The sequence below is a fragment of the Hippichthys cyanospilos genome, chromosome 4 (assembly GCF_059441005.1).
Source record: "Hippichthys cyanospilos isolate Australia breed blue-spotted pipefish chromosome 4, RoL_Hcya_1.0, whole genome shotgun sequence".
Taxonomy (NCBI): domain Eukaryota; kingdom Metazoa; phylum Chordata; class Actinopteri; order Syngnathiformes; family Syngnathidae; genus Hippichthys; species Hippichthys cyanospilos.
The window spans coordinates 24,172,754-24,186,464 of NC_142372.1; the positions used below are offsets into that span (position 1 = coordinate 24,172,754).

A 13,711-nucleotide genomic window follows, 5' to 3' on the forward strand; every position below is an offset into this window, starting at 1 on the left:
TTGCGTTTCTAAAATATGCAGGTACAGTAATGCAATTACTTAGAATTTTACTTCCAAAGTGCCCTTTACACTTTTTTATACAATTTTCCACAGGTTTTGTGCACCTCTAAAATATCAGTTTTCTCATACATCTGGTTAGGAAGTGCATGGTCCTATTTGACTCCAAAAATTGTGGCTCCCTCTAGCACAGTGGTCCCCAACCTATTTATCGCCACGGACAACACTTGGGGGTTCTCAAAATGTACAAAAACGTACACAAATTACATTAAGTCAATCGTATAACTGAATTACAAAAGCTATTCATTTCAATACAAAACGTTAGTTAGATGCAAACGAGTTCTAATCAATGCAAAACCTTTGCTAACATATACCAAAGGGAAATGCTGAGGTACATGCTACAAGGCTAGCATGTTAACCACAATCACAACCCACAAGTATCTTGTGTCAATCTCACAAAGACACAAACAACCGACTGTTCTCACTTAAAGCCCCATCATCCGCCTCACTACAAAATGTAATACCAACAGCGGCCAGATATGGCGCCAAAAAACGAAGATCAAGCCAAATAAAGCACACATGAATGAACTGTTGACTCAATCAGGTCCAAAGCGTCATTATTACAGGTGCGACCTACGCGGCCCGGTACCAACTGATCCACGGACGGGTTGCAGGCCGCGGCTCGGTGGCTTGGGACCACTGTGCTAGCGTAGAAGTTGCCCATCCATGTTCCACAACATCAAAATTGAAAAAGTGTTTGAAATGTTGTGCATATAGTTATGGCATCGCCGCTGTGATAGTAGTCATGATTTAAGAAAACAAAATTCACTGGAAACTGCATTGACTGTTGAAGAAAGTTACACATGTAACAAAGTAAAAACGCTTAAGGTTAGAAAAATCCATTCTGCAGCATTTATTGTGGTTTTGGATGCTATGGGATACCAGGTAGACGCAATAAAACAATAAATATGGATGTTACAGCAAGAAATTTGTCATGAAGCATTTTACATAATGTACACAATATATTTGCCTTAACTTCCTTTTGAATATCCTATGCACATTACCAAACAATAACTCCATGCAACGCCCCAAAAATGGGATCTGGAGTAAAAAGAAGAAAAAAACACACACACACACAACGCTCACACACACGCTCACACACTAAATGCACTTGTGAAGATTTTTGTATCGTTAAAAGTAGTTTCTAAGACACAATGACAAATAAACTTTGTGCTGTTTGAAAATATAGAGATGAAGGTATAATGTGGCCCATCTGCGCTGAAGTTCCTAAATTGGTGCAGTGACGACGGTGCGCGTCGGGGTTCGCGAGGCGTTCGGCTAAATCTGCGCCTTCCAAGTCCGACGCGTTCCTAGGCGCCTCAGTAGTCCGTATCGGATCCCTCCGCGTTGTCCACATTCCGAGAGAGCATGTAGTTGTCCATGTCGATGGAGCGGCAGTTGTTGATCGCGTAGCGCAGTCGCTCGGCCATGACGGCCTGGCTGGAGTACGGGGGCAGGCGCAGCTGGAAGAAACACGTCTGCGAGGTGGGCAGGCTGTCGTACGGCTGCACAAATGACACAAATGGCGCACTTTGGTCACCCAAACGTTCACGCGAGCTGCAGCTTGGTATTTGCTCAATCGTTTTGAAAATAACCGGTTGAAGATTTTTTATCTTTTGGAGGTGGAAGTGAAAAATAATGTTGATGATCCAATAAAGCTGATTGTTCCGGCTCCTTGAGAGCCATCCTAGTGTTTCTTTAGTTACGGGGCCGTTTCATTTTGTTCGTGTCAAAAGCTTATTGCAAAAGGCGACCGGATCTTGTTGCGTTACGCACTTCCTGTTTGCCACTCGACGCCGTGTCCTCAAGCCTTGAGTCGAGCACAATTTAGAAATGGAATCATTTAGCCGCTGCTGAAAAATACTTGAAATAAATATCGAGATGGAGAAAAGGGGCAAATTCGACCCGACGACGGTTGGGGCCTTCTCCATTCATGGACTCACCCTGTCGACCTTCATGATCTGAAACCTCTGCGAGATGTCAGCCGTGTTGGCGGGCAGCCTGGAGCGTCCCGACACGAAGCGCATGAAGAGGACTCGCTCCTCGTTGGAGAACTCCTCCAAAGTCTGCCAGAACCACTGCACCAGCGAGTGCTGCTCGTCCACCTCTCGGTAGCGCACCACCTTCTTCAGCACCTCGCAGCAGATCTCGGGCATGCCGCACACCATCTGCTCCAGCTGCTTGGCCGTCAGCAGGGACAGCAGCGGCACGGGCACGATCCAGGACATGCCCTCGCGCACGGCCGCCACCTGACACGAGAGGACCCCATCAGGTCTTCCCGCCCCTTTATGAACCTTTCGGGTCCGGTCGCCGGCCAGACCGACGGCCTCACCTGTCGATTGATTTCGTGCAGCCGGTACTCGATCGCCCTTTCTACGTATTCCTTTCGGTTGGAGAAAGTGAGAGGGATGCTGTTTCCTCCCGGGATGATGGGCACCATCTTGCCATCGGCGCTCTGACCGACAAAGCAATCCAGAGGAATCATCTGAAATGGAAATAAAAGCAAGTTTACGATTGCCAGTTTCATCTGTTGCATGATCATGTTGGTCAAGTATGAAATGCAATTTCATTGAAAATGTAGTTAAAACTCAAACAAATTTGCTTTTAAGAAAAACAGTACGGCTATACATGGTAAAGCTTTTTCCCAGCAACCAAGATAAATGACACAGAGAGTGACCGTGGACAAATATTTAACTCTGTCAGTGCCAAGCGCTGTCGGAACCTCTAGAGCACAAGTGTCAAACTCAAGGCCTGGGGGCTGGATCTGGACCGCCGCATCATTTTGTGTGGCCTGCAAAATGCTAAATATGACTTCAAGTGTCTCGCTAAAATACCAAATTTACATGTTTTCCTCAACTTTTACATATTTTTCGTTATCATTGCCCCATCTGAACAGTTTTTAGCGGCCTTTGATTTCAAAATGTGTCAAATTTGACTTAGGTCACAATGGTCCTCCGACAGAAACTAAAACTACTTTGCGGCCCCTGATTAAAATGAGTTTGACACCCATGGTCTAGACAACGCAGGTGTCAGACTCAATTCGGCCCACCACATCATTTGATGTGGCCCGTATCAAGCTAATTATGACTTCAAATTTCTGGCTAAAATACCAAATTTGCATGTTTTCATCCATTTTTACACACCAATTTTGTGACCGATAGCCCTTCTGAACAGTTGTTAGCGGCCTGATTTCAAAATGTGTGAATTTACTTGACTTGACACTCACAATGGCACCGAAAGAGTTTTAACATCCATCATACAAGAGACACAGCCGCACTGCACCTCGTGGAAATTGTCCTCGGTGATGCCACTGTCTTCGATGTGAAGAATGCTTTTAAGCGTCTGCACATAAAGGAGGTCCACTTCCTCCAGATCTTCCAGGAGCAGCGGGATACAGCACAATTGCTTCCACACCAGAGGTGCCAGATGAAGGTCCAGTGGCTTTTTGGTCCGAATGGCCACACCCATCAGGATGCCAAGAAATTTAAATTGGAGCATGTGCTCATCCGAGCATGACGATGGGTTGAGGAGGAACCTTTGAAAAGAATTTGTGCTGTCTTCATCATATTTTTTTTGTAACCTATCCACCCACTAATCACAAAAAGCACTTTAACATTTTTATTTACCGTTTTTTTGGGGGGGTGGGGGACAAGAGTGTTCAAGAAGGTTTCATGAAATCAACAAAGATAACCAAACTACGAATGTCCATATCATGTTTGCGATATAAGTACTATTCTGATTTTTATCAACGATATTTTGGTAGCCCTCTCAGAACTGGTATTGGTCCCTGCATATTCACATTATACAATAATATTTTTTTTTCTTCTTTTTTGCTGAGTAACACTTTCCACCTGTCATATCATCCAGATGAATTTGTCTATCTATTGTATCTAATATAAGTATTATGTAAAATATCAAATGTTTAACCCTTTCACTCCTATTGGGACAATGCGTCCCTGTGTTTTTGAAAAAATGGCAGCAGCTAGAGGAATGGTAGAAATAAGATGAAATGGCATACCAGCGGTTCATTAAACACCTATTTATACATTCTAGAGGCTACAAGCAACTTTTCCATTCGCAAGATGCCAATGCTGGGCCCACTATCAACAAGGTAGCTTGTCTTGTACAATTTCTATTGATAATATGTGCTATATATAAGTGTTACAATAATTTATGCTCATTACTATATATTGTAGGCGTTTGCTGATCATTTTCACTTCTCTAGCATGTTTATATTATTTTTCTAAAATACGGATGGGACAAAAAATTCCTGTAACCTAATCTATGAAAGTGGCTTTCTTTAAGTAATTTTCCAAGTATCCTAGAATTATAAACAAGTAATATAGGCTACAAGTTTTACTTTTTACTTTGTTCGAAAAAAACACAGGGCGGGGGGGGGGGGGGTCGGTAGTTAAATGGTTAATGGGTAAAAATCAAGACTGTGTAGTGTTTATTGTATTTAATTTTTGCAATTTGTATAAGAACAAGCCAGCGTCATTTTTAATAAAGAACCCTGGTATTATAAATATTTGTATGTATGTTTATTCATGGACAATACATATTCTCTGTAGTGTAGATAAACGTTATCACATATTGGTCAAACGTAAATGCTTTTTTTTCCCAGTCCCTGATATCGGTAAGGCATCATCAGACACACTCTGCTGTTTGCCTCACCTGTCTCTGTTATAGCCAACCTCCGCAGTGGCATTGGGGGAAGGGATGAGCAGGTCTACCACACCCGTCTCTAATTCCTATGAACACAATTGCAGAGAGTAACAGGCCTAGCAATCACACCAACAGCAAATGAGCGATGATCGCTCCATACCTGGCACATTTCTGTGATGGTATCATCAAAGACCCCCCCTGCGTCATCAGCCCCCTCTCCCACCAGCTTCACCTTCCAGGCTCTCGAGGGAAGCCGTAGGTCTGAAGCGTTCAGTTTCACAACCTGACGGGCGATCTGTACAAAGATGGGTTTGCATTTCCGTCCCCTGTAAACGCAGTCGGAGACCGGGTGAGCGACAATACAATGAGCTGGTCCCTCTGCTAAATAGAAGTGACAGGTACTGACCTTGTGGAGATCCGTTTGACGGTGATTTGGGGACCATAGTTCTTGCCTTGCACCATGGTTTTGCCAATCGAGCGCACCATGGGTAGAGTGTATACTCTCGGGGCTAGTAAGGGTCTTAATTGGCCCTGAACAATTCCCCAGGTACCTGCGTTGTAACGTGAGGTGGAGCTCTGCAAAGGAGAAAATGAAATCATCAAAAAATAATCATAATATTTTATTCGGTACAAATGAGAGTAACGCAGTGCATTACAAAGCATTTTTAACATGAGAGTGCTGTTTCCCCAAATTCGCGAAAAACACCATGGGATCAGACGAGAAAAGTCCGGGGCAAAATGCTTACTTCTTGGATGAGTGCGGCAGCACCAGATGACAGGTTGAATATGTACAATACACACACAAGATGGACATACCCCCATTACTTTCAGTTCGTCAGAGGTAAAGACAAGAAGAATCTAATATTAGGTGCACTTGAAAATGCCAACATTTCAACATTAGCAATAATGACAAGGTAAACTAACACTCATGTTCACTGTACAATTGCCATAGTCTGTAAATAATTGTGGTCAATGTGTATCAAAATGAAGCATGAGAAAACTCATGTTAAACAGTGCGTTAAACACAATAACAATGATGTAGGCTAGCTGCTACCCCGCGGAAACCATCTATTTTTGAAAAGTCTGTCCCTGAACCTGAATTTGGATATTAACATTGGAATTGTGGAATGCACTAACTGTTTCTACCTGAAGTATCATCAATGCTTTATTATGCTGTGACGCTAAGTAATAAAGGGAGTAAAATACAGTGGGGTCCCCAGTTTACGAGATTGATCCGTTCAGCGGTTGGGATCGGAACGTGAATTCGCAGTATAGTGGGCAATCCAAACTTATGTTAATTAGCTAATGCGTGTAAAACCCCAGGTAAAAACATAAAAATTGTCTATACATATTAAAACTTGGTATCAAAATAGTATGGTAAAGTACATGCAAACAATTAAATAACATCATAAATAAAAATATAGAAAGGATTTATTTACCTTTGAGTGACGCTTATGGCCATATTCCCTAGTAAGGCTAGCCTATGCTAAACTAGCTTAGCTTTCTTCGTATTTCTTAATTATCTCCAGCTTAGATTCCATATAAATCATCATCTTCTCTCTTTAACATCACTAGCAATCTTGGGACTCGTTGATAACCGATTCAAGTTTGAATTAAGCACTAAAATGCATAATAAATACAATATTGAAAGCACTCTCACACAAGATCAAGTCTTTAGGCAGCCATCTTTGCGACCCCGTGCCTCCCCGTATCTTAGGGAGTCGAGACGCAGACCAATAGCAGACCAGCATTGTAGGAATGCATTGCAGCAGAGGCAGTTTGAGACATACAGAGAATAAGAGCTGTTACCAAAAAAATGCCTCAAAACGGAGGCAAAACAACAAACCTTACAGGTCATGACAGTTGTTGAGGTTAATCGTAAAGTGCACGTAAAATGCCTTAAAGAGGGGACGAAAAAACTCAGTATTCCACATTGTTACGTGGAAAAAAAAAACAAAAAACAACAACAACAAAAACGTAAGCCAGGGATGCCGTAACCCAGGGATGCCGTAACCCAGTGTATATATATACATATATATATATATATATATATATATATATATATATATATATATACACACACACACACACACACACACATATACATACACACACATATTATTATGCCTTTAAAGGTTTACGATACAATACAGATTACATGATTTGTACTGTTTTTATGCTAAAGCCAAACTTCCACTGGATGTGTAATGAGCACAATGAGCTACATTTAGAATGGCAAATCCTTATTTGCAGTTATGTTGGTGAGCGTAATATCAAAGTAATGCAATAGTAGTGTAATGCCTTACATTTCAAATGCAGTAATATTGTAATGTATTTGAAATGACAGTGACAAGTAATAAATAATGCATTACAGCTTCGTAGTAACTTGCCCAACACTGACCATGTGGCTCATCCGCACATTAGCTGCGAGCGAAGACTTGCGCTGGATCATACAACAGCAGAACTGATGTGGGTTTTTTTACAATCCGTAGTGAGCAATTGAATATGATTCTTTAATGAAAGGTCTGAACTATGGCAATTGTTCTACATGGATCACAGATTAAGTCTTAACGAAACCTGGCACTCCTGAACACAAACGAACAGCCGTGCAAAAAAAGTTTGGGACCATGAGCCACAAAGTCCAAAAAGTAGAGCAAACAGTGACGAAAACTTCTTAGAGCCTTGCAAACCATTTTTAGGTCTAATAATACTGAAAATGGTGGGAAAGGGTGAAGACATGTTTTGTTAACCTTCTAGAGAATTGCATTTAGTCATTGTCAAATGACATAGGTGAAAAATATGAATACTAATTTGGGATACACATGAAGGCTTTGAGAATGTGTGTGTGTGTAGATTATTTTAAACACCTGGTTGTTGGGACTGAGGTTGAGAAGTCTCCAAGACGAGTACATGAGGTCGGAGAAGTGATAGAGGAGGCGTAGTCGAGCCCTCACTGATTCCATGCTCACCTCCTTTAGCACGCTGTACTGCGGGGGTACAGCAATAGGCAGACCGAGCTGGAGAGGGACTGAAGAGCCTGAAAACACACCAAGCATCAGTTCAACAAGAAAGCCAACGAGAAACAAGTCAGTCCAACCACATTATACAAATTGGTCACTGACTTAATTCTGTAGGCCAGTAGTTTTCAAAACATTGTGGATAACATGCTAGCTAATGTTAGTTCTTATCTTCAGCATGTTATATACTGCTGCCTTGTATGTGTTTAGCTCGTTAGCATTTTATTCGTGCCAGGTATTTCCCTCATGTTAGCATGTGCAAAGGCTTTGCATTCCTAAGTACTCAAACTGCATCTAATTAACGTTTTGTATTGAAATGACTAGGATTTGCAACCCCCCCCCCCCCCCCCCCCCCCCAATGACTTACATGGTTTAAACGATTGCTCCACTAGCTAAAACCTTCAGTATGTAAAAGGTCTCATTTGGAATAGTTTAACTTAAAACAAATAAATAAATAAATAGATCACTTGGATGCGCTTTTTGTCCCCTCCGCAGTATATTGTTGAAGTATCGATCCGGGAGATGGTATTGGCAAAACCTCAAAATCAGGTGGCTCAGACTTGTGCAAATGGATTCGCTCGCATAGCATTATCAAACACAACATAAACGAGCAATAAACAATGTTACAAGATTTGTTTCAAGATTTTCTTGGGTGTTTTTTGTGATTTTTCTTTAACGGTCCTCCTAATCTAGTCTCAGTCTTGACTTCCAAAAGTCTTTGCCTTGTCTATCAATCAATGCACCCAGGTCGAGATCACATCTTGGTCTCGGCTGGTGAAGTCTTGATTACAACACTAATTTCTACTGTATTTATTGTATTTTCATCTTGAGGGCAACGAGTTGTGGCAGGTGGGTGGGTGTCTCACTGGCTCAAACCGCAAAATAGATTTTTTTTTTGTCTATATGTCAAAACTTCTGTGCATTTGATATGTATATTTGATTGTAGAGTTATTTTGTAAGTTGCTACATCATGCAACGACAACTCCTATTTTATAAACACTGCAAACACAGCGGTCGAGACTCGTCCCTCATGAAATGTTGCGGCGGAAAACCGCTCGCTGCCAGAGGTTTGCACAGTTCAGTTGAACCTGTCCATATTCCATCCCGTGCCTCTCGTAATGGAAACGGCAAAGACGCGGTGCACGGACAAGCAGGGTGATTTGGCGAGGGTTGCTAATGGGAACGCGGCTGTCGACTGGAAAGGATGGGGGCAAAAACAAGAGTATGTTGACCTGGTGCTCGGGGTGGGACAGAGGGTGCAGTCCACGCTGCACTATGGCAGCGTCCAGCAGTGATCTGGTTGATTCCCTTGCTCTGCAGCGCTGTCACCAGGGTTGGTTCTCTTACGTGGTTGGTGTGGCCCAGACCCAACTAAAGATATAAAACGTTTAACAAAGTCATTGAAACTAGTACAATTCATTTTCAGATTACATGTCATCGTGAGAGTTTACATGGGGGTTTCTCGTCGGCTTTGAGTGGCTTACCTGGCCCTCTAAGTTGCTGCCCCATGTGTAAACGTCCCCGGTGGAGGAGAGAACCAAAGTGTGCTCAGCTCCTGCAGCAACATCCTGGATGTGGATCCCTGACAGAGCCGGCACCTGTTGGGGACGGTTGTGGTTCCTTGCCCGGGCTTCTGGCAAACCAATTAAGCGGTCTAGAGCAGAAGATTAAAAGATTTGGGAAAAATACTACATATATTATTGATGGGAAAATGAAGAATCATGAAGCACTTCTACTATTTTTGTTGCTCTTCTACGTAGCTGTTACTCTTGGTTTAAAGACAAAGGCAAGTGCAATGCAAATTTATTTAATTCTCACCACGTTTTTAAAACAAAGGTTTTATCTGGAGCAGTGGTTCTCAATGTGGGGTCCGCCTGACTGCAGGGGGTTTGTGAAATAATTTGGGTGTTTTGGAATTGATTTAGTTCATCTTTTAATAGTTACAGATTTGTGCCTTGTTTAGTTTAGTCTTTGTTTTTAGGTGCCACCTCTCGCCGCTGTTGATCGTGCATTATGTGGTAGGGGAGGGCAGGCTTCATTTGGGACCGGTTGCTGTTTGTGTGCATGCATTGTTCCTTCTCTTTGTGAGATCTGGCCCAAGAGTGTCTGTGAATTGTGTTTTCTTTGTTGGAATGTTGTCATTTATGCCAATATGCTCCAAAATAGTCATTTGTTGCTCCAACTTGAGACTGTAGATGACATGCTAGCTAATGTTAGTTTTTATCTTCAGCGTGTTGCATAGTGTTGACTTGTATGTGTTTAGCTCGTTAGCTATTTCGTTTGTGCAAAGTATTTCCTTTTGGTAAATGTTAGCATATGCAAATGTTTTGCATTGATAATCAAACTCATTTGCATTTAATTATTGTTTTATATTCAAAATAATATCATTTGTAACTCAGTTATATGATGGATTTAATCCATACATTTAGTAAGCTGTATCATTTTTGCATATGGGATGTACCTGAGTTATGTTTGGTGTACTTTCTTTTCTTTACAGTTTTACAATATAAATGAGTAAAAGCTGTACTACAGACACAACTGCATTAAAGAAGAGTTCCACTCATTTGGAACATCTAGGAAAGTTGGAACATTGGATTATTAATCAAAAAAATATGTATTTTTTGTTCATTTCATATTAAATTGTGAAAGTATTCATGACTCAATCAATTCAACCAGTTAAATACATTTTTCTAAAACGTAATAATTTTCAAATTTGTCAAAACGATGAGGCGATGAAGCCAGCAAAGCTTAAGCGCCATTTTATTTAATCAAGCTGTTTTTGACTAGCAGCAACCTTTTGGGAGGATTTGACCCGGTTTGTTATAAGAGGGCATTCAGTTTGCAATTTTTTTTTTTTTTTTTAAATTCACTTTTCGGAGCTGAAAAGTAAAAAAAATATAATTGTTTTCCGATTGAATCTGCTGGTCACTAAGAAGGGCACTTTTATGTGGCCTAGGGTTAGATGGTTTTTTTGTTTTGTTTTTTGGTTTTGTTTCTGCAAACATTTGCAATGGGGGTCCTTAGAAAGTTTGCTTTCAAAAGAAGTCTCTGACTCCAAAGATTTTGGACTGCTGGTCGAGAGGAGCAAAAATATCAAATGTTTCATTGAGCTTCATTTTCCCATCACTACCCAACTGCAACTATTCCAGTTAATCTACAATGTAAATGACTATTTGCACATACCTTTCCCAAATGTAAAAACTTTGCCATCTTTTGATAAAGCCACAGAGAACTGAGTTCCGCAAGCCACTTTTTTAATGCCAATTCCACACAGCATTTCCACCTTCTGGAGATCAAAAATCCAAAGAATTAACATGCACGAAACCTACTACCACAACTACAAACATTTAATAAACTCATCCATCCTAACTGCGGCTCAGATTATCAAGCAGGTCTAACCTGAGGTGAAGACTTGGCTGTTGAATTTCCAAGTCCCAGTTTTCCATAGTCCCCATCACCAAAAGCCCACACGATCATTCCATCAGCAGAAACGGCCAATGTGTGGTTCAAACCACATGCGACCTGAGGAGTGTAATAATCAGTGTTGATGAGGGCTGCAGGAAATCAAAATCAATTTTCCCTTTGGTACATCTGACCTGGCCAACTTGATATCCTTCCAAAGCCGTGACTTTCTCTGGCAACTTCTTGTTGGACGTGTTTCCCAAACCAAGTCTACCGTAATCACCGTTGCCAAAAGTGAAAAGTTTTCCATCTGCTGTTACCACAGCTGAATGTTTGAACCCGCAGGACATCTATGGAGGAGGAAAAAAAAAATTAAACATGAATAACAAATGACTAATATGGATAATTAGTTATTTAAATTAAATGGTGTATGACACTTGGTAATAAAAAAGAAAAGAAAACCCAAAAGAAAACAAACAATCTAGGGCAGTAAGTTGATTAAAGTTTTTAACTGTAATTAATCATCATTTTCAGTTAGCTCAAGACTGTCCACACACATCACATTGCTGTTTGTGTTGGGAAGTGTTCTGCAAGCCTTTGCGACTGCTGAGCTGCAGCTACAAAGTACATAGCTAGGGTGGCTAAATATGTGAAGGCAAACATTTGTTTTGCATCGGGCGTCTAAATAGCATAAATCTCCAATCATGCGGCAGAAAAAAGCTACCCTTTTGTAAGTAGAGTTATGCCAAAGATGATAAAAAGAGGGGGACTCGCCCATGAAGCCATTCTAACTGCTAAGCTATCAAAATACAGTTGTGAAACAACCAAAACAAGTTCTTGCATGATACAGCGCATTATCACATAGGTCTGGCCAGAAGTACTTTAGAGCAGTGTAAATAACTTCAAACAGCAAAATATTCAAGATTCAAGAGCAGACTACATTCCATAATTGAGCAAACAATAAAGTAGGCAATAAAACAAAAACAAAACTAAATGTCGGTCAATTTAATCTGTAACCGGGGAGAAAATACTATACAATGTACATGAGCTAGCTTTTAGCCACAAATTGTAAAAATTTGCATTGTTTCAGCATCAATAGTGGGTCCATTCCAAAGAAGAAATTTGTACAAAAAGTAAACAAAGTAACTAACAAAACACACAAAAAAAAAAACTACCAGGAGGAATAAAAATGTTTCAAAACAATGTCAAAAAATTTACGGAACTGGCTTATTTTACATTTCATTTGTTGCCCTCACTAGGGTTACTGTTGTATTGAGAAAAAGAAAAAAAAAAAATTGGTCGAGTGGGATCGCATAGATCATATTGTATTGTAAGAATTAGTTTGACTTGACTTCCCTTTTAAGAGCTTAACCAGGCGCAGGGCCGCTGAGAATAAGCTGAGTACAAAGAGTGTGTGGGGCACCATCGAACGTGAGTGGCAATATCAACAAGTGCGCGCACTCCCGACAGGCGCGCAAAATAACATTACCGCAAGGTGATGTTAACTTTTTTTGTCTTAGTTGTTTCATGGCCGGTCCCCTTCAGTCGACTTCAGAACGAGCGAAGGGGGGCGAAGCAGCCACACGGCAGTTTCAGTGAACCAGATGTTTCACCTCATGGTTAGAAAAGTCGCTCCAAAAAATCCTCATATTTCATAAGAAATTAAATAGCCAATGTACCAAAGGTAAGTTTTCATCATTCATACACAGTGTTGGGAGTAATGCATTACAAAAGTAATATAAATACTGTAATGCATTACTTTTTGCTGTAATGTGGTGCTGTAAGGCATTACACACAAAAATCGAGTACTATTTTATTCGGTAACATGACTGTAATGTGTTACCACGCATTATAATCTTGACCCCCCAAAAAATGCTACAAAACCCTGCAAATTGATTATATTAATTAAAGCAGTTGATAACATGAAACAACTGTCATGACCGTAGGGGGTTGGCTATTTCGTCTCCATCTGCAGGCGTTTTAGGTAATTGCAGTTATTTTCTCTTGCCGTCAAACTGCTTCCCTGCAATGTGTCACTACAACGCTGGTCTGCTATTGGTTGGCGCCTCCTCAGGTAGATGCTGGTCTGCTATTGGTCGGCCTCACTCGTTTCAAAACGGCGGAATGCTCTATCGCAAGTGGTTACAAAACCGTATTTATAGTGCATTTTACTGCTTAATTCAAACTTGAATGGGTTAGCCATGGGTCCCAAGATTGCTAGTGATGTTAAAGAGAGAAGTAAGAAGATGATTTATATGGAAACGATGAAATAATCAAGAAATACTAAGCTAGCCTAGCCTAGGCTACCCTTACTAGGGAATATGGGCATAACAAGCACTACTCAAAGGTCAATAAATCCTTTCTATTTTTTTTTATTTAAGATGTTTTCTGATTGTATACATGTATATTATATATATATATATTTTAATATGTACGTACAATTTTGATGTTTTTACCTGGGGTTCTAAATGCATTAGCTATTTAACATAGGTTTGGATTGTCCGCCATATGGCAAATTTACCTTACGAGCCCAACCACGGAACGGAGTAATCTCATAACACGGGGGCCCA

The 13,711-nt window shown here is 40.8% G+C and overlaps 1 protein-coding gene across 1 annotated transcript in view; it reads right to left on the reverse strand.

The window, feature by feature from the left end:
• Window positions 1–895: 895 nt before the first annotated feature.
• herc1 (HECT and RLD domain containing E3 ubiquitin protein ligase family member 1) overlaps window positions 896–13,711 on the reverse strand; it is a 92,883-nt gene continuing 80,067 nt past the window's right edge. Inside the window, exons 67-79 of the mRNA XM_088412484.1 lie at window positions 11,336–11,491; window positions 11,139–11,261; window positions 10,923–11,025; window positions 9,224–9,393; window positions 8,972–9,110; window positions 7,590–7,759; window positions 5,129–5,298; window positions 4,883–5,048; window positions 4,732–4,808; window positions 3,340–3,592; window positions 2,390–2,542; window positions 2,001–2,306; window positions 896–1,562 (exon numbers count right to left, since the gene is read on the reverse strand). Of these exons, the coding sequence (XP_088268610.1) occupies window positions 1,377–1,562; window positions 2,001–2,306; window positions 2,390–2,542; window positions 3,340–3,592; window positions 4,732–4,808; window positions 4,883–5,048; window positions 5,129–5,298; window positions 7,590–7,759; window positions 8,972–9,110; window positions 9,224–9,393; window positions 10,923–11,025; window positions 11,139–11,261; window positions 11,336–11,491 (2,172 nt within the window). The 3' untranslated portion in view covers window positions 896–1,376. The remainder of the gene's footprint in view (window positions 1,563–2,000; window positions 2,307–2,389; window positions 2,543–3,339; window positions 3,593–4,731; window positions 4,809–4,882; window positions 5,049–5,128; window positions 5,299–7,589; window positions 7,760–8,971; window positions 9,111–9,223; window positions 9,394–10,922; window positions 11,026–11,138; window positions 11,262–11,335; window positions 11,492–13,711) is intronic.